Source organism: Rhinatrema bivittatum, chromosome 2, assembly GCF_901001135.1.
Source record: "Rhinatrema bivittatum chromosome 2, aRhiBiv1.1, whole genome shotgun sequence".
Classification (NCBI taxonomy): domain Eukaryota; kingdom Metazoa; phylum Chordata; class Amphibia; order Gymnophiona; family Rhinatrematidae; genus Rhinatrema; species Rhinatrema bivittatum.
Window position 1 is genome coordinate 43,764,849 of NC_042616.1, and position 23,492 is coordinate 43,788,340.

The following is a 23,492-nucleotide window of genomic DNA, read 5'->3' on the forward strand; positions in this document are numbered from 1 at the left end:
AGCAAGTAGCAAATTTAAAACAAATCAAAGAAAATTATTTTTCACTCAACTCACAATCAAGTTCTGTAATTTTGTTGCCAGACGATGTGGTTAGGGCAGTTAGCTTGGCTGAATGTAAAAAAGGTTTGGACAAGTTCCTCGAAGAGAAGTCCATAAATTGCTATTAGTCAAATTGCTTATTACTAGCATCAGTAGCATGGGATCTTCTTAGTGTTTGGATACTTGACAGGTTCCCAATATTGCGACACTTCAGGACAAGACCACCAAATGTGAATAAGGTCGCCCCGCTCACCACAGCCGCGCCAACACAAATCCGACAAAGAGGGATAAAACCTATGTAATCTAACAGGGGTGAGATCCCATTCTATAAAGAAATTTATATCCATTCTCCCATATATTATTGGCAACAGAGCTCTTCCCCGTCCAATGGAAACACAAGTCCCAAGTATCCTCATCCAAGGTTTCCCGCAGGTCTTTCTCCCATGCCACTAGATGACTTGGTTTAAACCCCAGAACTCCCAATAACGGAGCAGACATTTTTCATATTGCTTTAGTGATTCCACCCGCTCTGTCGCAATATGCTTCAAGCAGAGTTTCAGGGAGCTGTAATGCCCTAGCGACAGGCCGCGACTGAATAAAGGACACTACCTGCACGTAATGAAACCTATCGCAATTGCGCAACTCAAATTGCTCACACGACGAGTCAAAAGATCATATGGTATTCCCATCCCAAATCTGGCCAAGCCTAGAGAGCCCCCTGTCATCCCATCTCTTCGCCCACGTCTGGGAAATTCCTGGTGGAAAGGTCTTAAGATTGATAAAGGAGGTCCTAGACCAATACGGCTTATCTCCCACTAACTGCTTCCGGAACTCAAACCAAATACGCAAAGCTGTCTTGGGGAATGGAGATAATCTTTCCCTGATCTCCTTCGGAAGCTCCTGAGGCCATAAAAAATGGTCTAGAGAAGAGACACCAGCTGTGTCAGCTTCTATATCAATCCAGATTTTCTTTTTGGACACACAGTGCCATTCCAAAACTGATCGTAAATGTGCCGCAGCAGGGTAATAGTCCAGCTTGGGGACTCCCAGCTCCCCCTGTTCTTTCGGTAAAAACTGGACTTTTCCAGACACCCTTGGTGGCCTTTTCCTCCAAACGAAGCACAAAATCCTCCTTTCCCAGCCTTTAATTCCCAGCCTTTAACTGATACTTCACACACATCCAGCATAGCTCTCTGCTTCAACGGCAGGCGAGAAGAAAAACAACCAATAAGGGCTGAATAACATAGTCTGGGTAAAACAAATAAGCATGGGTGTAGCTTGCTTATTGTGGCATCTACTACCCCTAACTAATCAAGCTTGATATTTCATATTTCACTTGAATGCAGCTCCATCACTGCTCTCTGCATTAATGGTGGGGGTGGAAGGGAAATAGAACCAAAGGTTGCTAAGAGCCAAGAGAAACAGATAAGTATGAAAGGAAAGAAGTGTGAAGCTTGCTGGGCAGACTGGATGGGCCGTTTGGTCTTCTTCTGCCGTCGTTTCTATGTTTCTATGTTTAAGGACTGAATCTTGGACCCGTATTAGCAAAGTTTGAAAAAAAAAATAACAAAATCCGGGCAAAACATTCATTTTGATTGTCTGAATCCTACGACAGGTCCAATCTCTCTTTAAAAAATATCTAATGCCAATGATTTACAGTTTAAATCAAACAGGCGAGACGCATCCACACCTAAGCGAACCCCCAAATATTTAACACTTTCTTTAGCCCGACGGAATGGCCGGGAACTCGCTCAAGTTCCCATCTCTTCGGGCCTCAAAATGCTGCTCAGTCAGTGCCCATTGTTTAACTTCTGCCATCTTATGCCAACCTACCACCGAAGAAGCTGGGATGCAGCAGAGTCCCAAACAGATTAGGGACACCGGGCCGTTCCAGTACTTTAGGTCGAATCATGACAAACCTCACAACCCAGGGCGGTCCAATATTCCCTTTTTTTGCCCCATTTTCAGCAAAGCACGGGTGACATGAAAGGATCAAGGTCGGAAGCAGACGGGAAACGTGTAGTAAAATATTCATTCTCCTGCTGCCACCCTGCCCAACCGCGGCAGGTTGTAACCCTCCCGCCTGCTCAAATCCGGTGAGATAATTTTGAACAAAGGTGGGTGAGTTCAAAGACGGCAACTGATCTGGGCGTGCCACAGTGAAAACCCCGAGATAGTTCACCCTTTTCTTTGCCCACTTAAAGGGAAACTGAGCCTTCAAGTAATCTACTTGGGTATCAGTTAGTGAAATATTTAGCATCTCAGACTTACCAATGTTTACTTTGAAACCTGAGATTTGACCAAATGTTTCCGTTTCCTCAACCATCCTAGCAAGTGAACGCTCAGGAGCAGTCAACATAAACAAAATATGGTCAGCAAACGATGATTGCCTTGTAATTTATCGCTCCTACTTGCACTCCCAATATCTTCGGGATTACTGCAAATCTTTGCCGCAAAAGGTTCTAGAAAAGGTGCGAAAAGTAGAGGAGATGAGGGGCTTCTCTGCCGTGTACCACAGCCCACCTTAAAAGTTGTAGAATAGCCCCTTTTAACCATGATGGAAGCCTCAGGCCCCTCATAAACTGCTTTTGTTTCTTAGGTTCAGAAGCCAGGTAACGTCAGCTTTTTTCAATTGTTTATTAATAAGAGTTATTAATAACTTTTAATAAGTATGCCAAATGATGCTTGTTCCAGCACTTTATGAAGTTTATTTGACATAAAAGCCTTAAAAGTTCATTATTTATGCAACTTTATTTTTACATTTGTGTTGATTTGTGAGAATAGTTTAGCTGGTATTTGGGGATTAGTTGCTGTCTTGTTATGTTATGTTAATGTTATTGTTCTGTGTTAGTTGATTATTTTTAAGTTTCTGTTCTATTTTACAATAATATGGTTTGTTTTAGCAGATTATTTTTATGGTATTTTTAGTTAGATTTCAATGTTTCAAATTTGTAAATTGCCTAGATCCTATTTTGGACAGACAATCGCTAGATTGCAATAAATAAATAAAAAAGTTCAAATCAGCTCATAAATATGCACAAATTGCAATATGCAAGAAAATTTACATTGACCCCCCAGCAACACAAAATCTTGCCTCCACATCCCCTTGGTGTAGCTAAATTGTAGTATTATATGCATAAAAGGCTAAACCCAGCTGCACCGACCTCCCAGCAAGAATGCAGAGGGTCCTATCCCTGGGACTCTCCAGGATGAATGGCCTAGCCATCCCAGGCCACCCCCCACCCACCCATCCCCTACAAGGTCCCCATCCTATCAGATTCCCCCCCCCCCAGCCAGTCTACCCCCATCTGAAGCAGAGACTCTGACAAGGCCTCTTGCCTCTCCCAGTGCTGAAACCCTAAATGGTGTTGGCTGACCCCAGTAAAGGTGTCCAGGAGGAATTTGATACTTGCCCGTTACAGGAGGGTGAATCTCTTCAGTCGCCCCTGACTCAGGAGGATCGGCGAAGGGCAGATCGTCCTCTTGTTTAACATTCACTGAGAACACAGACGTCCCACTCGGAGGTCCTGTAATGACAAAACAGACTTGTCTAGAAGGATTCATCCAGGACCTGCCATAAATGTATAATAAGAAGTGGACTTTGAGGACCTGTCCCCTGCGATTTTAAAACAGCAAACCCTTTAAATCCCAAACATTTACTCACCAGTGGTGGGGTCCTTCATGTTTTCGTTTCCCTCCCACTCAAAGTGTTGAGTTAAATATTTCTCATCTTCCTTTTTAATCTTGAATATTACATCAGGATTAACAATTGAATAACCTGTCAACAAAAGTCACAAAATTCATTTGAAATATGTGCTTATAGAACTGCCGGGTGCGAAGGATTCATGATGGGACCCTGTGAGTGTATCTATATATATGGAGGGGTGGGTATGTGGGTAAATCTCGGGTGCGTGCACTTGCTTGACTAAGCTTGGTGAGAAGAGACAATTGCCGCCTGTCTCTTGTTTACAACTAAACCTAGGACGTTTTCCGGTACATGGACCTTTCTGTATGTGACCCTCCTAGATGGAGGCATCACAGGGGGTCAATCTTCTTTGTCAGCATTTGCACTCCCAGACAGACGTCCCAGCCCCTGCCATGCCCCCTGGCCCGCCCAGACCCCGCCCCCGCCCCACCCCTTTTGAATGGCCTGGCATTTCTTTATCTTTTATTTGGATTTATTGATCGCCCATATCCTAGGCGATGCACTTCTGCGCGTACCGGGAGACACCTGGGTGGCCGGGCCGTTTCTAAAATGCACTCGGCGTGCGCAGGGCCCAGCCACGTGCCTATCTCCTGGTATCTGCGCGCGCCGGGCTTTGAAAATTCGCCCATTAGGGAATAGCCACTGGTATTACTGGCATTAGTAGCAAGGGATTTATTTATTATTTGGTTATTTGCCAGGTACTTGTATCCTGGATTGGCCATTGTTGGAAACAGAATGCTGTTCTTATTAATATAGCACAAGAGGATGCAATAGTCATCAGGGAACAATTATAATCTCGTCCAGGACCTGATAAAATACCTACAGAATTTATGGACCATTTAGCTTTGACTGCCCTTAAACAAAATGTTTTTCATTATTACCAACAGGTATGAGCACAGCAATGGATGCCACTATGGCACCCTCTATCACTAATTTTTATATGTCGAAGTGTGAAGAAACTGGGATTCAAAAACTCTCTATTTGTTGGTCACATTTCATCTCTGGAAAAGATTCGTAGATAATGTATTCCTGTTTTGGTCAGGTACCAGTGATGAGCTGATTCCTTTTCAAAGATGGGTAAATACCTGTGAGTAGACTATTCAGTTTACTTTACAATTTGATCATTTTTCTATCTCATTTTTGGATTTACTAGTATGTAAAGAAGAAGATGGGAATCTGATTACGAAGATGTTTCGAAAAGCAACAGATTAAAGCACACTACTATACACACTACTACTGCACTATAATAGTTCACATTCAGTGGCTTTGAAAACCAATTTGTCTTATTCTCAATTTTTAAAATGCAGGGAAAATTGTTCATCCATGGGACTAATTCAGTAACTTGTGTGATGCACTACTCTTCCATCTCTTATAAAGATAAGAGACATTGTACGTCAACGAAGGCCTGATATTCAGCTGCATTGATTATTTGCTAATACCAATGTCAGATGAGCCTGCACTGAGGTCCCCAATTTGAAAGAGCATCTTTGCCCTTCCGTGTTGCTAATGAGTTCTTGTGGTCAACGAACTGTGGATGGTACTAAATGAATAGGTGGCTATGAACGTGGTTGTTGGCCAGTTTGCATGGTGATGGCTTGGCTAAAGAAGTTTATTAACCCAATCACACACAAAGACTATGTGCTGAGTGTTTTACCACATGCTCATCTGATTATGTGGGGTACATATAGTGCAAAGTCCGTGTATGCTTTCATATGTGGGAAAAACTAACAGGATTTTGAGAACGCTGCTTGATCACATGCTCCTTTGGTTTGTCACTGTGTGGAGCATGGACATGATTTTGATTCATTACAAGTCTGTGTTGGAGATCATGTTAAAAAAAACACAGACTCGGGGAGGTGACAGAGATTTTTTTTTTTTTTTTGAGGCGACTAGAACCGAAGTGGATTTATAGGTCACAATCGGTGGAACCGAGGGGTTTGAATGTTTCTGTAGAATGGAGTGTATGTTCCTTTAATAATAAAAAAACATTATTCTCCATCTGGGTGGCTGAGGATGCGATTGGTCAGTTTCAAGATTCTGTGCTGTGAAAAACTCTCTGCTGTTAGTGTGTGCCAGTTTTGTCTGAATGAAGAGTAAGTGTTCGGCTGCAGAGAAGAATGAAAGATCAGTCAAGTAAGCTTTCCCTTGCTTTTTTTTATGTATGTGCGAAATGGACTAAGAATTAATTTCCATACTATTTCTCTTTTTTTTTTTTAGAAAAGCCCTGATGCAGCAGTTTCTGCGAAACGCTGGCCACATCGGCCTATGTTAGACCAGCTGTTTCCTACAAGCTGGCAACGTTACATAAGAGCTAAGTATAACTTTTGCGGTATTCGTTGCTGGATTTGGGAACTTTGGCATTGTTAGGTTGTGGATGGTGAACTGTTTTTAACAGCTGGGGATCTGTAGGCTCACTGACCGATGATTTGTTCATAGAGCAAAGCATTTTCACAGTTTTGCGAATGCTTGCCCTCGAGGTCTTTTTCCTTCTTTTCTAAAATAAGTTAAAAATTTGAAAGTTAAAAATAAAACAAACACATAGGATCGAGTCTTTAAGGGTTAGCTCATCCTGGGTCTCGATGGGACTATGATTCCTTACTGCTTGGTCTTCCGAAGTCAACTATTAGACCTCTACAGGTCTTGCAGAATTCTGCTGCTAGGCTCATTTCCGGCACCAATAAAAGAGATCATATTACTCCTGTCCTTGCGCGATTACACTGGTTACCAGTCAAATTCAGAATTAAATATAAAACTTTATGCCTAATACACAAAGCAGTCTGTGCTGAGCAAATAGACTGGATGAATGCAGTTATACGCATCCACACTCCACCACGAAACCTTCGGTCAGCTGGCAAAGGGCTTCTCACAATTCCCTCTATCGCCACTGCCAGGCTTACTTCTGTTAGGGAAAGAGCTGTATCATTGGCGGGACCAGGCCTTTGGAATGCATTACCCACTGAACTAAGGCTTCAAAGTAACTTCAAAGAGTTTAAGAAAGCACTGAAGACCCGGTTGTATATACAAGCTTTTCAAGTAGAAGCCAGTTAGGATTTTGCCATACTTTATATTATTTTTATGATTTCCGTTCTTTAATTTGAGTACTTTAATGTGTTTTATAATTTTATATAATTTTAGTATTTTATGTTGGAAATTTTACTTATTTATTATGAACGGTTTAAATTTTTAGTACATTTTGTTTTTTATGAAAATATTGTATTTTATGTCTTTTTCTTTTATGTACTCTATTTTACGTTATTTTAAGGAATATTGTAAACTGGTGTGAAGGTATCTACCAACATCGGTATAGAAAAATAAATAAATAAATGATTAATTGTTGAGGTTATCTTTGTTGGTTGTTAAGCTACCTACCTCACTTTTCCCTCTCTTTGGTTTTTGATTGTAGAGAAAAGATTCACAAACTCCCTCTGTTACTGGATGAAATGTCTAATTTAACAGAAACATTTTATTTAGCCTGCCAGGTTGGTTCAGGGCGCCCTTTCCCAGGGCTAGAAGAAGGTAAAAATGACTCGCCGAAGGTCTCAAAATGAAAATGTATGAATCCTCTGTACTCTAGACCTTCACCCCACTGAACCAGTCTCACCAAGGAGGGCATAAGGAGGGCTGAGCAATCTTACGTACCCGCAGGGCCCGGCTCCTGGGATTATTCCAGCCCTGATTAAATGGTGACAGCCATCCTGCAATGGATCGGGGGGGCGGGGGTTCGTAGAGAACAGCAAAGGCAGATTTACCCCGTGACGTGAGGAGGCCGTGAATCTCCTTGATGACCTTCCTGTACAGCTCCTTCTGCCTTTCTCCCAGAGCGTCCCACTCCACCTCCAAGAAATAGGCCGCCACGTCGCTGAAGGCCACCGATGCCTGGAACAGCGAAAAAAAAAAAAGAACCCATTCAGGACCTCTCCCTCCAGCTTCGTTAAATATAGAATTGGCGGAGACGTTTGGGTACAGAATTAGCTAGAGGAGCGGCAGCAGACCCCCAACCGGAAAAGGAAGGAGGTGAGTGACTGGGTCTGCGCTCACTGTTCTGTTTCTTTCCCTCCACCTTTGTACAGGTGACCCCCCCCGGCAGCGACGTGTGGATCAGGCTGGCAGCAGCATTTATTTATGCTCTGCTTCCGAACTAAGCCCGATACTGCACCAGCAGCTCCCCTGGTGTTTCTTCTCTAGCTCTGCTGGGCTCACAGTCTCCGCCGTGGGCTCTCGCGCGCCGGCTGGGACAGCGTGGTGACCCCGGGACAGGAAGGCTCGTTGACAGAAGGTTGGTGGGAGTTTGAACCCGGTGAGGGGAAGGGTTGTGCCTGGAAGATTTGGGGGGGGGGGGGGAAGAGGTCTGGGAGGAAAGAGCGTGCTCGGGGGGTGGGGGAAAGAATGGAGGAAGGGAGAAGGAGCAGCGGCGTGAACCTGGGGAGGAGAGGGACAGCAGGGGTGAAGTGGGATGAGGGTGGGAGATGGAAAGAGACGGCTAGGTGTGATGAGCCTGGGGGAGGGTGGGGGAGGAAGGGGCAAAGAGAGCGCGGGGGGGGGGGTGTTAAACTCAGGGTAAAGATGAGGAGAGGGGTGGGGGAGGGGGTAAATGCGGGCTGAGGGAGAGGGCTGGCTTAGCCTGGAGGGTAGGAAACCGGGGAAGGTTTCAGCCAGGGTTGGGAAGTAAGAGCTGGAGAAGTAGGAGAGAACATAGGCTAAAGAGAGAGAACGAGGCGGAGGAGAAAGCTGAGGGGACGGCATCGCTGGTAAAGTTTACACTCAAACCCCTCATCCGCTTTGACGTGCTGAAAAGCAGAAAATAAATTAAATAAATAAAATGCAGGTAAAACTGCGTGGTCTGCTGAGCGCATCTTATGGTATCAGACCCCAGAGTTAGAAGCATAGCTTTTTTTTTTTTGTGCTCCTAACTTGTGCACACAAAAACTGTTTTCAGCACAGAAAGCTTCGTGCGTGCTTCGATGCTTTTAATTCGAGGTTTCCCTGTCCTGCAAAATACCTTTTCCGTAACCATGCAGGGAACTTAAGCAAGACCCATTATGAGTTCAACCCTTGTGTCTTAAATAGGACGGTCGCCAGGGCTGGGGTAGCCCAAAACGCCACCTCAGTGCCCATCAGAGGGTCTGGTGCGTTTAGCCGAGCGCACAGTTTTACCCTCAGTTGTTTGCACATTTTTTTTTTGTGCACAAACGTTACTCTCGATGCAGCAAGGAGTTTTGCGCACAAAAAAATGTGCGTGGAAAACTGAGCATCCGGCTCAGTGCTCCAGCATGGAAATCCCATGCAAAGAAGGCATTGACCATTACCTCCCCCAGTGCAGGGCGGTGCGCTGGCTTCACTCAGGTCCCCTAGCACTGGAAAGTTTGCTCCTGGTCAGAGGCGGAGTAAAGCTCCCAGCGCTTGTGTCAGTCTATGGGCAGAAACTGAAATTTCGACACCGGGACCTGTGATCAGGATTTATGTGGAAAAAACATGCGTTGTGCACAGCAAATATTTTATATGAGAGATATAAGCTGGCTAGAAATCTGTATGTTACAGGAAAAATACATGTGAATGAAAGTGCGCGCGCGCGTGTGTGTGTGTGCTGGTGTGTGTGTGTGCGTGTGTTTGTGTGTGCGCGCGTTTGTGTGTGTGTGTGCGTGCGCGCGTGTTTGTGTGTGTGCGCGTGTTTGTGTGTGTGGGCGTGCGTTTGTGTGTGTGTGTGCGCGTGTGCGTGCGTTTGTGTGTGTGTGTGTCTCTGCTGCAAGTCCTTGATGCACCGGTAATTAAGTTTTATTGCTCTTCATTTGCATTTGCCTCTGAACCTTTTGGCTCTCACAGGCAAGTGCGACTCCCACGATGGAAGGAGATAACTTCTCTCTTTGAAGTACAAAGAAGTGATTGGAGCCAGTAAGGAAAGGTCAACAATAGTGTAATATTATTTAGAGAATCACTGGGCCCAGTCATGTTAAGCAAGCCTACAATACTGACTTTTCCCACATTTTTTTTTTCTTCTTAGGAGAGCGTGCATGGGGGAATGCAAAAGCAAATTGTGACGTTACCTGTAAACAGAGCATTAAGAGACTCGACTGCTTTGCATACAGCAGTGATCAACAGCACAACATAGCAACTTTCAGGCCGATGATGTATTGTGTGCTGAGCCTAGCGCACAGGCTAACGAGCTCTTGGACTCGCGTTTTGGACGCGCTTGGCTAACGCCCGATGCAAAAAGGGGATTAACGCGTCCAAACCAGCGCATAGTTAATAGCGCTCTAAATGCATGCAGATGAGGCTATGAGCTATTAACCACCCATGCAAAAATTACGCACGTTTTAACACGGAAAAATTAAGTCTTTATGTGCTCCAAGCTGTCTAAAGATACCGCCCACAAAGCCACAAAAACATTCCCATACTAAAGTAGGAGGAGCCATGGCATTGGGAACCCGGGAGAAGTGGTGGTGTGCCAGTTAGCAAATTAATGGGCATCCGTTTCCCTAACCTGACCGCTGGCAAAAGTTTGGGTTTTTTTTCATGATGCTTCCCGGGACGCACAATTTAGCCCTCGTGCACCCTTTTCAGTGCGCCCCCCCCTCATTTAATTAATGTAACGTGCGCCCAGGAGAGGTGGCTGGGCACACTTTTGGAAGGTGGGCCCTCAATCATGAGCGCCCGTTCTACGCGCGAGCCGATATTGATATCGGCCTGCATGTCAGGCTCACGATGCCCCTCACATCTCCAATAAAATGCATCATATTTTGCGTGCAGAAAACACGCTTTTATCACGTACAAAGCCAGGTATTTTTGTATCTTACTCTTCTGCCGCTGGAAAAGTGAACTCAGGGACCTGGCTCATTATTACTATGATTATTAATATTATAGTGGAGTTTGTGAAGAGAAAAATGGTGATGCAATTCAAAAGGGTGTGGAATAAACACACAGGGGAAGGATGGAAATGAAGGATTAGGGTAACCTGTGGTAATCTTTCTGTCAGGGGAGGGGGACAACCAGCAAGGAGCAGCAGTTCCAACCCTAAGCAAGAAGGTGAAGGGGCATCTGCTCAGAGTGGCAGGTACAACCCCAGACAGAATGCAGAGCTGCAGACAAAACCCTGAACACCTTGCTGGGCAGACTGGATCGGTCATTTTGGTATTTATCTGCCACCATTTATTATGCGGATTACTGGGTCCGATTCAGGAGGTCGTACTTTAAAAAGGAGACAGACGATGAGTAGCACCAGATCTCTGGAACTCACCCAAGCCCCCCCTCCCAGGTACCGATGATTATTTGAACTTTTGGTGCCAACTGACTCCTCAGCCAGCAAAGCAGCACAAACTTAAAATAGGACTTGCCAGCCAGCAGATTCACAGACCTAGTACTAATTCTGATGTAAACTGAATCGGTTATGTAACCTTCGGCAGTGAGAGAAAAGACCTTACATAACTTACTCTCTTGCTTGTAAGCAATGCCTCGGGCCTTATCCTTGATGTAATCCGCCTTAGAATGGAATGCAAGCTAGGAAGGGCAAAAGAGAGAATCCCGAATTATACAGAGATGGACGCGGCTCCTACCCATGGATGATCTCAGGCCAGCAGAGAGGATGGCGATGAGGGATTGAGCCTTTCTGCCTGCCAGCTGAGGTGGAGGAGGAGTGAGCAGTGCGGGCTGGGGGCTGTGTGGGGGGCATCGTCTGCCCTGGCAGAAGTGTGGACCCACGCTAGGGGGAGACTGGGCAGGACAGCGATTGCAGAACGGAGAGACGTTTGGACTGTGTCGAAGGGACGTGCAATGGGAAAACATCTTCCTTTAAGCTCTGGCGCACCGACTAGAAGTGGCTAGAGAAGAATTTCTTACCGGACCAGAAACCAGCGCAGACATTTCCCTCTGAATTCAGCAGCTGAGGGGGGGGGGGGGAGATGGATTCCGGCTGCAGATTTTCCCTGCTCCTCCTGGTCAGATGCTGAACAAAATGAAAAAAAGACAGGAGGAGACAGGGCTGATTCCCGGGGGGGGTCAGATAAAAGTCTTTCTTCTCACTCTCTGCAGAGATATGGGGACAAACCTAGAGCTCTGACTTGCAGGAGGGGAGGTAGAAGGAGTGCGATCCACTTCTGCAGCTTTTCTGCCATTTGCGACCCTGCAGGCATCAGAGGAAAACAAAGAGGAATCAGAAGAGCCCCTGTGCAGCGCATGCGCAGCGCTCCCCAGCTGAGCCCCTGCTGCTTCCCCGCCGGTGCATGTGGTGGAAAAGCCAACAGCTTAAGGTGGACCTGTAGAGACAGCAGACAGCTGCAGAGCACAAGGGGCAGAGGAGCAAGGCTGGGGGGTTTGCTTTAGTCCTGTTGCATCTATAGGCTTTTGATTCTGCTGTTTTTAGGGAAATCCGGAGCCATAACCAGGCAATTTGATACCTATGACAAAGTGGCGAAGTGAGCCTTCTCCCTACAACACCGGGGGTTGAGAAGCTCTGTTAAAATTATTTATTTTTTAAATGTTGTTTTAAACATAATACTATTATCACTTATATAATCTATATATAGACTCCCAAAATTGTGACCTTCAGGTCTGTAGGGATGTGATCTTTAACCTTTTCCAGAACTGACCCCTAATCTCTATCCAACTAACGGAGAAAGGAGTATGTGTTCCTTAAACCATGATGATGGTATCCAGAATCAGACTCTCAACCAATTCAGAATAAGTGACCACAATGTAGAAACAGGAGCTTGCAGATGAAAAACTGAACTGGAAACCCCCAAATAAGCCAGACTTTGCATGCAGTGCAACACCAGCGACATAGAAGTAGAAAGGCATTTCCTCTTGTAACGTGCATGATGCAAAAATAGCATGAGTGCATACTCCCAGAGTTGACATATTCCATCCACTAAAGTGAAAATAAAGTGTTTTTACTAGTCTCCCAGCCAGCTACTAACTAGGCCCAACACTGCTTAGCGTCCAAGATAAGAGCCCTCATCTTCACAGCCTGCTCTCCTCCTTATTGTCCACAGTTCCTCCTCAAGCACAACTCAGGTTCCTCTTCCTCTTACACGTGGACGGTGCTATCTTTGTGCAGAAATCAAGGTGCCAGTACTCAGACACAGGATGCATGAGCTTATTCTGAGAGACCACAGGACAAATCAAGCAAATGGAGGAAAAAGTTGCTGGCATTCAGTGTCAGCAAGCACCCCTGTAACATACTGTGCACATCCAGATCTCCTCCTCCTTTGCCCACACACACATATTCCTTCCTATTTTCCCACCTTCAACTCTCTTCTCCCGCTGACTCTCATATTTCTTTCCAGCCCTCTTCCCTTATCCCTCTCCCCCATTTCTCGTTTCCTCTACCTATTTCCTCCTTCCTGCTCTCTCCACCCTGCTGGTGCTATGTTGTTTGCCTCCTTTTGTTGCCTTCTTCCTATTCCATCCTATCGCAGCAAGCACAGCCTCACTGCAGTGCCCAGAAGCATGGGCTGCAGAAACTGAGAGTATGCCACACACACCTCCCCTCTTTTTTTTAAATTTCTTTATACTCTGCTTTTCAGGCACTTTAAAGCAGATTACATTCAGGTACTGTAGACATTTCCCTATTCCCAGAGGGCTTTCACTCTAAGTTTGAACCTTGAGACAACAGAGGAAAAAAAGTGACTTGCCCAAGGTGATAAGGAACAGCAGTGGGATTTAAACTGGGACTTCCCTGGGTCATAGGCTGCTGTTCTAACCACTAAGCTACCTTTTCCTGGCAACTGTGCCTCCTGCATCTTTCCCCTCCCCCAGCACCTGATCACCTGCTTTTCCTCATCTACCCCCATGCATTTCTCCCTTCCCCATCATTCATCTCCCTCCATATACATAGTTTAATATTTAAAAGTATGATGCTCACACATAGTCCTCTGTAATGCTTTATTTATTTATATTCCACACGTTGGCACTTCAAAGTGAACATCAAAGCAGATTACATTCAGGCACTATAGGTATTTCCCTCATGGGCTTACAATCTAACTTTATACCTGAGGCAACGGAGGGTTTTCCTGGGTTGTAGCCTGCTGCTTTAACCACTAGGCTACTCCTCCACTCAATATTTGATACCAAAACTTCTTGGTTTATTTATTTAAAAAATGTATAACCCATACATAATCCATTATGGGGGTGGCTTGCGGGAATGACGGCTACTACCTGGAGATAATACCTTTATTCAATAAACATACACATGGTTAATGCGACTCCAACATTGCTCTATGCTTCAATAGCAAGAGGAAATGTGGAAAATAAGATTTGCATTCACAAAAAAGAGGGGAGTAGCTTGTTTGTTACGGCGGTTACTACCCCAAACCAAATAATGCCTGATACTTCACTTTCACTGCATATCCAGCATAGCTCACTACTTCAATGGCAGGGGGGAATGAAGAAAAGATGATTTATATTCAGACAACAACCAACAAGTACTGAATTACATAATCTGGATAAGCAAATAAGCATGGGTGTAGCTTGCTTGTTATGGCGGTTACTACCCGAATCAATTAAGCATGATACTTCACTTGGAATATATATCCAGCGCAGCTCACTGCTTTAACGGCAGGGGGGGAATGAAGTAAAGTGGAATTATACTCAGATAACCAACAAGGACTGAATGGCACAGGCTGGGTAAACAAATAAGCATGGGAGTAGCTTGCTTATTGCGGTGATTACTACCCCTAACCAATTAAGCTAGATAATTCACTTAGATGCAGCTCCAGCACTGCTCTCTACATCAATGGCGGGGATGGAAGGGAAATAGAACCAAAAGGTTACATTAATAGCGGGGGTGGAAGGGAAATAGAACCAAAAGGTTACATTAATAGCAGGGGTGGAAGGGAAATAGAACCAAAAGGTTACATTAATAGCGGGGGTGGAAGGGAAATAGAACCAAAAGGTTACTAAGGGCCAAGAGTAACAGATAAGTATGAGAAAAAAATAAGTGTGAAAGCTTGCTGGGCAGACTGGATGGACCGTTTGGTCTTCTTCTGCCATCATTTCTATGTTTCTATATGTTTCATTGCTCTAAGCGGCATACAATAAGACACTCATAAAAGACAAGATACACAGAGACAATAAAAAGAACTGGATTGCTCTTATCCGTGTTATTTATGTAAAACTGAGTGAGGCATAACCACAACCTGCAGAACTAATGTTCACCCAAGTAAATGTAGAACCTATATCCTATATTGTGTCAGCAATAAGAATGGGATACAGTACTTTATTGACTTCCACAGAAGACATTGCAAAGGTGTTTTCAGAGTATTATCAAAGTCTATATGCAGCAGAGGGTAATGATAGTGATGATATGGATAGGTTTCTTGCAGAGATACAATGCCCTGGGGGTGTCAAAGGAGGAACTGCTGAAACTGAATAGGCCAATTGAAGTGGGACAAGTTAGGGAAACCATTAAATCTTTACCATCAATGAAGGCAATGGGGTCCGGATGGGTTGGATGCATTTTTTTTTTATGTCACTAATAAAGGAGATTCCCGAATATTTGCATTCAACATTTGAGGCCTTGTGTGATGAGTGCAGGATGCCAGATGCAATGAAGGAAGCAACCATAATTGTTTTGTCAAAGCCCAGAAGAGACGAACAGCTCCCTTCGTCATATAGACCTATATCACTTCTTAATTTAGATATTAAAATATATGCAAAAATTATAGCAACCCACCTCAAATTTCTCAGGCCTAAGTTGATATCTAACAATGAAATAGGTTTAGTTTCTGGGAGGCGATCCATGGCTAACATTCATAAAATGTGTGCAGCCTTGGAGTGCTGTCTATATAAATCTATTCCAGTGCCCTTATTGATAAGCTGTGACGCTGAAAAGGCGTTTGATAGGGAATCGTGAACTTTCTTTATGACTTTCTTTATGACATCTACTCATTCTAGACCTCATGAGAGGTCTAGAACGGGTAGATGTGAATCGGTTATTTACTCTTTCGGATAATAGAAAGACTAGGGGGCACTCCATGACGTTAGCATGGGGCACATTTAAAACTAATCGGAGAAAGTTCTTTTTTACTCAACGCACAATTAAACTCTGGAATTTGTTGCCAGAGGATGTGGTTAGTGCAGTTAGTGTAGCTGTGTTTAAAAAAGGATTGGATACGTTCTTGGAGGAGAAGTCCATTACCTGCTATTAAGTTCACTTAGAGAATAGCCACTGCCATTAGCAATGGTAACATGAGATAGGCTTAGTTTTTGGCTACTTGCCAGGTTCTTATGGCCTGGATTGGCCACTGTTGGAAAGAGGATGCTGGGCTTTATGGACCCTTGGTCTGACCCAGTATGGCATGTTCTTATTTAAGGTTCTTCAAAAGTTTGGATTTCAAGGAAGGATTTTTGAATATAGTGCTTTATTATATATAAATCCTTCAGCCAGAATCCTAATGAACAGACACTTCTCTGAGGCCTTTTGTCTCCAAAGAGGTACTCGACAAGGCTGCCCTCTCTCTCTCCCCTATTATTCATACTGATGGTAGAGCTGATGGTTCAGAAACTGCAAATGACCAGGGAAGTTACAGGGAAGCAATGAAATGAATTTCAAGTCAAAACTTTGCTATTTGCCGATGACATCCTCTTGTTACTATCTCATGCAAAATCGGTATTGCCAGTGGCATTACAGATTTTTTCAGTACAGTATATCAAAGTGTATTGGGTTTTAAATTAAATCTGGATAAGACTGAAGCACTAGATGTATCTAGTGCACTTCACCAAAACTGGAACAATTTCCTGGTAAAATGGGCTGGGAACTGTATAAAATATCTAGGATTGCAAATCCATTGGCAATTTTTCTAATATTCCTTCTTCGATAGATAAGATACAGAAAAAGTTGGATAGCCGACAGACTCTTCCTCTGACTTTACAAGGGTAAAGTCACTCATCAAGATGATTATAGTGCCTTGTTATATTTATTATTGATGCTCCCCATTTTGTTTGAAGGCGAAGGACCTGAGAGCTATACAAAAGATGTCTGGGAGTTTTTCATGGAAAGATAAGAAAGCACAACTACCTTACTTAACCATGATGGCCCCCAAAGCAAAGGGAGGTACCTGACTTTAGAATGTATACTTGGGTGGCTAATCTGCGATTTCTGGGAGATTGGCTATATGGTACACCTGATTACACCGACAATCAGAAGAGTTGCATAGTATACTCATGCCCTCACTGTTGGCTGAGTCAATTAGGAAATATGGTCTTTAGTACACAGGGCTATGTCCTTGGCAGTGTCTGTATCATCTCATCTGCCCCTGTGAGGCAATCTGGGGTTTCCCTCCTACGTCTTGCCAAAAAGACATAATTTGAAGGTGTCTCCTGATTGGCAACTGAATAATTTTTTGGATAGTACTACAGGGCAGTTATATATGTTTGATCAGTGCCAAAGACTTTTAGGTTTTCAGCATGGCCAGTTTTTTGCTCTATGGGCAAATACGTGCTTATTTTAGAAAAGCCATGTCTACAATGAATGGCAGGTTGAGTAACTCATCATATCAAGCTCTGTTAAAACTTTTTGCTGCCAGACAGGGGTCATTATCCCACCTCTATCGATTCTTGCTGCAAAATAAAAGATATTTAATTTTTGAGAATTTAGTAAAAACATGACAGGAGGATGTAGAGGAGGATTTGGATGACATTATGCTTAGATGCATAATCTTAGATAATCTGATACACAAGATGTCTAATAATGCAAGTTCAAGAGAACTGCAATTGCCAATATTTCATCATACCATTTATTCACCCTTGCGAGCACAAAAAATGGGATTCATAGAGGACAGTGCTTGCTTAAAGTGTGGAAACCCGCAGGCATCACTGATTCATTGCTTGTGTTATTCAGGAGTTCTGGAAGGATGTGAGAAAAACGATAGGTAATATGTTCGGTCTCGAAGCAAAATGGTCCTGTTCCTTCTGTATATTGGGGAATGGTTCAGGGGAAGACAGCATAAATTCAGATAACATAATGTTCTTGTTAAAACCATGTCTAATAATAAAAAGATGCATTCTGCTTCATTGGATAAAGCAGACATCTCCTACAGCTGCACTGTGGATATCATTAATGTTAGAGCTGTTTCAGATAGAATATGGCTCCTTATATCACAATTTTTCTCGAAACGTTTTGCGAGCATGGACCCTTGGGCTGAGGTGGGGTTGGCACTACCCGCATGGAAGAGCGTCAGCTGCAAATTTCAGTTTAATTGAGTATATGAACTTAAGATCTTCTTCTATTAGTGCAGCCTGCTTCAGCCTGATGTTTTGGATCTCTCTCAGAATTTTGCTGGATCCTATCAGGTACTCTCTTACCCATGCCACTGAATGCAGTGATTTAATTTGTATCCCTATATACTGTTTCCAGGTAAGAGAGGTCTCCCTCTTGTTATTCCAGTCTTGTGTCCCTGGTGATAACATTTTCTGAGTTAAAGGTTTCACTGCACAATATTGTATGCAATTAGCTTCTGGATCATCACTAGAAGTTCCTTTTAAGCAGATTATGGCCCCTCTTGATGTTATTGATCCAACATTGTACTTTAGGTGTCAGGTTTATCTTAGTCTCCCTCTGCTGGACTTCAGCACATTTGTCAATTTCCACAGAGCTTTGGAGCTCAGCTATCAGTTCCTCCACTTCATGATCTCTCATTTGCCCTCCTTCTTGACTCTTCTCCCTCTCTGATGTGGATGTTTTGTGAGCTTTCAGGAACATCTTCCAGCTGAAGCTTTTTATTACACAGATCATGAAAACAGTCTCATGCTACTGTGAACTTTTTGATGTTTTATGAGGTGTATCTTCTGAATGAAGCTTTTACCACATTGTGCACATGAAAATGGTCTCTCCCCAGTGTGGATTTTCTGATGTCTTGCGAAGCTTGTCTTCTGAGTGAAGCTTTTAGCACACTCAGTACATGAAAAGGATCTTTCACCAGTCTGGATTTTCTGCTTTGTTGTGAAATTTGTCTTCTGAATCAAAATTTTACCACTTTCAGTAAATGAAAACTTTCTTTCAGTAGAGTGGATTTTTTGGTGCATTCTAAGGTTTGCCTTGTGTTTGAACCTTTTATCACACTCAGTACATGAAATCTGTCTCTCTCCAGTGTGCATTATTTGGTGCATGGTAAGGTTTACCTTGTAATCTAATTTTTTACCACATTCAGCACATGAAAATTGTCTCTCACCATTGTGGACATGTTTGTGCTTTCTGAGGCTTACCTCATGTTTGAAGCATTTACCACATACAGCACATACAAAGGGTCTCTCATCACTGTGGGTTTTTTGGTGCGCTATGAGGTTTCCCTTCTGGTTGAATCTTTTATCACACTCAGTACATGCAAATGGTCTCTCTCCAGTGTGGATTTTTTGGTGCACTATGAGGTTTCCTTTTTGTATGAATCTTTTATCACACTCAGGGCATGAATATGGTCTCTCACCAGTATGAACCTTTTGATGAAGGGTGAGGTTTGCCTTTTGATTGAAGCTTTTACCACATTTAGTACACAAAAATGGTCTTTCTGTAGTGTGGATTATCTGATGTCTTAAGAAGCTAGTCTTCTCAATGAAGCTTTTATTACATTCTCTACATGTAAATGGTCTCTGACCTGTGTGAATTTTTTTGTGCTTTCTAAGAGTTGCTCTGTCTTTGAGGATTTTATTACACAGAGTACATACAAAATGTTTTTCACTGGTGTGAATTTTTTGATGCAGTATGAGGTATGCCTTGTGACTGAAGCTTTTATCACACTCAGTACATGAAAATGGTTTCCCAGTAGTCTGGATACCCATTGTGCTATGCCCTTTCCCATTGAATCTTTTTTCATACCCAGTATTTGAAAATGCTGTCTGACCTGCGTGGAGGTTTTGGTGACTAATAAACTGTTTTCTGAGAGAGAAGGTTTTACCACATTTAGAACAAGAAAATGGTTGCTCTACTATATGAAAATTGCTGTATTTTGTGATATTTACATTACTAAGAAAGCTTTTTCCAGGTTCCATACTTGTACAAAATCTTACTGCCTTGTTGAATTTCTGGTGTTGGATTTGATCTGCCTTCCTACTAAAACCTTTCCCACATTTAGAACTTCTGAAAGGTCTCTTTTCTGTTTGGGTTTCTACCTGTTCCAGCAATTCTCCCTTCTGACCGAAAGGTTTCTCACAGTCTGTATCTGCACATAGTCTCTGCTCGACGTGACATGATTGCTGTGATTTTAGAGTTACAGGTCCCCCGAGGAAAATCCCACAACCATCACATGAACATCTTTGTTCCGTTGTCTGGTTTCTCTCCTCTTCCCCTCCGAGTGCGATAGCACTGGTACGTTGCTCACACACGGGAGAATTCTCAGCTGAGACTCCTGTGCAATTTCTTTGCTTATCCTTGGAGGCGCTTGATAACGTCTTGCTCCTTTCCGGATTCTCACTGAGCTCCGGGTGATGTGTCTTTGTATTATTGCTTCTGGGATCAACATTATCTGGATAAAAAAAAGTTAAACACTGGGAATTATTAAGTTTGTTGGAAACATTGAATAAGACACTCCGGTGTAGGGAATAACTTTCATATAAAAGAAGGCGGACATAGCAGGGAATAGAAGATCTTCAATTGATAATGGAGAGAATTCGCCACTGGGGGACTCCAGGCTCCAGCTTCTCTGACCATGGGACAGTAAATCAGGAGAGACTGCGACAGCTCTTTCTCTTCCCCTACTGTTCACTAACATATGGCGCTCTGTAAATGATCATGTACAGCCGTGTCAGTCTAGAACAGGAGACCCCGTTCTAGAGCACAGCGGACATTTCCTTCCTGCGGCTGGAGCAGGAAGGGGAATTTATTTTTTCATGCACGGCCGCGGTGGCAGAAACGCTGGCAGGAAGTTCCAGATCCCACCGGCAGAGGAGGCGCTGTCTGAGTGCACCGAAAAGCAGGAAGCTACCTGGAAGCAGCCGGCACCCTTCCTACCCAGGTCTGTTTTGCTGCAGCCCCCCTCTTTCCCGAGATGATCTGATACTTGCCGGGTGCAGTGCTGACCCAAGGGTTACCACCCTCTCCACCCCTGACGGTCGTGGGATCTGTTTGGGTGCTTCCTGGCCTCTGCTGCCTTGCACTGCCTCCGACTGGGTTCCTATTGCTTTGACCCAGCTTCTCAGTTCTGGGATTGCCTTGGCCACCAAACCTACTGTCCGTGTTTCTTTCCTACCTCCTCTCCGGGTGCTTATAGTAACGGGATCTGACTTGGAGGGCCCCCCCTCACTTCACACACTGCGTCTGACCTCGCCCAGAATATTTCCTTCTGCACCAGATCCGGGCCATGCAATCCCTACAATTTAGGGACCTCGGCAGCAGGGGGGCAACTAAGTGGCTCCACCCCTAGACGAGGGTAAGAAAGATTTGGGGTTTTTTTTTACTTTTGTTTATGTTTTTACAGGGAGGTAGGTGAGGTGGTGAGTTAAAGGGAAGGGAGAGGAAGGGGAAAATGTGAGAGAGAATGAAAGGGAGGGGAGGGGAGAAGGGAGTGTACCACACGTGTGCATACTACACCCCAGGATGCAGGGGAAGGAAAAGGCAGGGTTTCCAGGGTTGTGGCTGAATTGCCAACTCTGAGAAATCTAGAAATATTATTTCTGGCATTTTATCTGCCATGCCCTTGGCAACCTTGCCCTCTTTTTCTCCCCTTCCCCAGCACTTCACATTGTCAAAAGAACCAGCAAACTCCGAGGGGGACCTCGCATCCCTCTTGATGTACCCTGGTCAGGGCGATTCCCATCCTATATTGCTTTAGAGCAGATTAAATTATGGCCCTCAGATGGTTTTAGGAAGCTGGGTGACTGGATGAGGAAAGGGACATCCTATGTGACTGGGGCCTGTAACAGAAAGCCTGTGCGTGATTACAGAGATCGCCAGAGGAGCTTGTGACGGGGTCTCTGCAGTTCCCAGCTGCTCCTTCCCCTCCTCATCTCAGCAGTTTTACCCCGGTCCCTCTTATTACTGCACTCACCTGAGCAGCTGCTTCTCCCAGTTTCTCTTTCCTCCGATCCCGGCTCCTCCCTGATGTACGGCTCCTCCCCTCGTTCAATGCGGGAGATAATATCTGGGGTGATGGGCGGAGAGCCTGATCCTGGGATAAGAACATTGTATTAGGTTTCCCATAGTCACTCTGGGTTTTATTCTCCCTGATTCAACAATTCCAAAACATTTCTGGCATTCACATATTTTTCACTTTCATGGAACAAAAGTATTCAAGTCCTCACTTAAAGAGGAAACGTTGAGAGGTTCCGTGATCTCAGAAACGTTCAGGTACACAGTAGGGTTGCCAACTATTCGGATTTCCTCTGGACAGTACAGAGTTTTAAAGTACCGTCCAGAAGCCAGACTGAGGGCTAAAATGTCTGGAGATTGTCCGGATTTTAACCCTACCGTTGAGCGCAGTGCCTATTCATTGCATCCAGTCACCTAATTTGAAGGAGCTGTGGTTTCACGCCACAGCCAAGGGTGGCGCTGTACCTCCTGAAACCTGCCTGCCTCTGCTCGACTCCCCCTTTTTCTGCTGCAACCTACCGTTCAGCCCATGGCCCAAATTAAATAATAATTTTTAAGAAAAAGTTCATCAGGGCCGCAGGCACTTCGTCCGACACCCACGAATCAACAAAAGGCTTCATAGGGCTGCTGACACCTTCCCTTCCCGCCCGTGGCAAAACAAGAGAAAGCCCTGTGATGTTGCCGCTACCTCGCCTCCCGCCCACGATGAAAAAAACGAAAAAGGTCCCACGCCGCCGTCTCGCCCACGGGGAAACAAGAGCGGTGAGGGCGTCACCTCTTGCCCGCACCTACCTTCCCACCCGTGGTACAAATTAAAAAAATAAAATGAAATACAATTTTAAAAAGCCCAGCGGGATTGCCGGCACCTCGCCTCATACCCACAGATCAATAAAAAAAGGCCCCGTGGAGCCGCCGACACCTTCCCTCCCTGCCTGCAGCGAAGAAATGAAAGAGCCCGTGAGGCTGCTAATTCCTCAATTCTCGCTGTGGCACAACCAAAGATGTGGGGCCGCCAACACTTCTCCTTCCTCCTGCAGTGCAACAAGTAAAGGCGACCGGCACCTCCCTTCCCGCTGTGGCAAAATAAGAAACTCAGGTGGGCCGTTGGTGTGCTAAAGCAGAACGCCAAACTATGAGAGAGCCTGTGTATGTGTATGGGAGAGGGTGTGTGTGTGTGTGTGTGGGGGTGGTGGTGGGTGAAAAAGCCCGTGTATGTGTGAGAGAGAGAATGCCAATGAGTCTGAGAGTCTGAGAACCTGTGTATGTGTGTGGGAGAGGGTGTGTGTGGGGGTGAAAAAGCCTGTGTATGTGTGAGAGAGAGAATGCCAATGAGTGTGAGAGTCTGAGAGCCTGTGTGTGTGTGTGGGAGAGGGTGTGTGGGGAGGTGAAAAAGCCTGTGTATGTGTGAGAGAGAGAATGCCAATGAGTGTGAGAGTCTGAGAGCTTTGTGTGTGTGGGAGAGGGAGTGTGGGGGGGGGGGTGAAAAAGCCTGTGTATGTGTGAGAGAGAGAATGCCAATAAGTGTGAGAGTCTGAGAACCTGTGTGTTTGTGGGGGAGAGTGTGTGTGTGTGTGGGGGGGGGGTGAAAAAACCTGTGTATGTGTGAGTGTTGGAGAAGGAGAGAGGGCCTCTGAGTGTGAGAGAACTCCTGTGTGTGTATGTCTGGGGAGCAGAGAGCGCCAGTGAGTGTGAGAGAGCGGAAGGGGGGAAAGAACTTGTGTGTATGAGAGAGTCTATGTA

At 44.6% G+C, this 23,492-nt stretch overlaps 2 protein-coding genes across 2 annotated transcripts in view; both read right to left on the reverse strand.

Annotated features, from left to right (window-relative positions):
* Window positions 1–1,761: 1,761 nt before the first annotated feature.
* On the reverse strand, window positions 1,762–11,866 carry LOC115083204 (zinc finger protein 398-like). The gene is made up of 5 exons (XM_029587009.1): window positions 11,576–11,866; window positions 7,495–7,621; window positions 3,704–3,817; window positions 3,417–3,566; window positions 1,762–1,868 (listed from the first exon to the last, which is right to left on the reverse strand). Exons 1-5 carry the CDS (start codon window positions 11,597–11,599, stop codon window positions 1,762–1,764), a joined length of 522 nt encoding a protein of 173 aa, XP_029442869.1. The 5' UTR covers window positions 11,600–11,866.
* Window positions 11,867–15,930: 4,064 nt separating this feature from the next.
* The window catches only part of LOC115085959 (gastrula zinc finger protein XlCGF26.1-like), a 30,398-nt gene continuing 22,836 nt past the window's right edge, over window positions 15,931–23,492 (reverse strand). The window contains exons 3-4 of the mRNA XM_029592534.1: window positions 21,712–21,831; window positions 15,931–20,190 (exon numbers count right to left, since the gene is read on the reverse strand). Of these exons, the coding sequence (XP_029448394.1) occupies window positions 18,464–20,190; window positions 21,712–21,831 (1,847 nt within the window). The 3' untranslated portion in view covers window positions 15,931–18,463. The remainder of the gene's footprint in view (window positions 20,191–21,711; window positions 21,832–23,492) is intronic.

Coding starts and splice junctions, on each gene's coding strand:
- LOC115083204 (XM_029587009.1), bottom strand. CDS start 11,599: ATGTCTGCGCTGGTTTCTGGTCCG. Junction 3,818..7,494: donor CGGCCTCCTCACGTCACGGG/GTAAATCTGCCT, acceptor TTTTGTTGACAG/GTTATTCAATTGTTAATCCT. Junction 3,567..3,703: donor CATGAAGGACCCCACCACTG/GTGAGTAAATGT, acceptor TTGTCATTACAG/GACCTCCGAGTGGGACGTCT.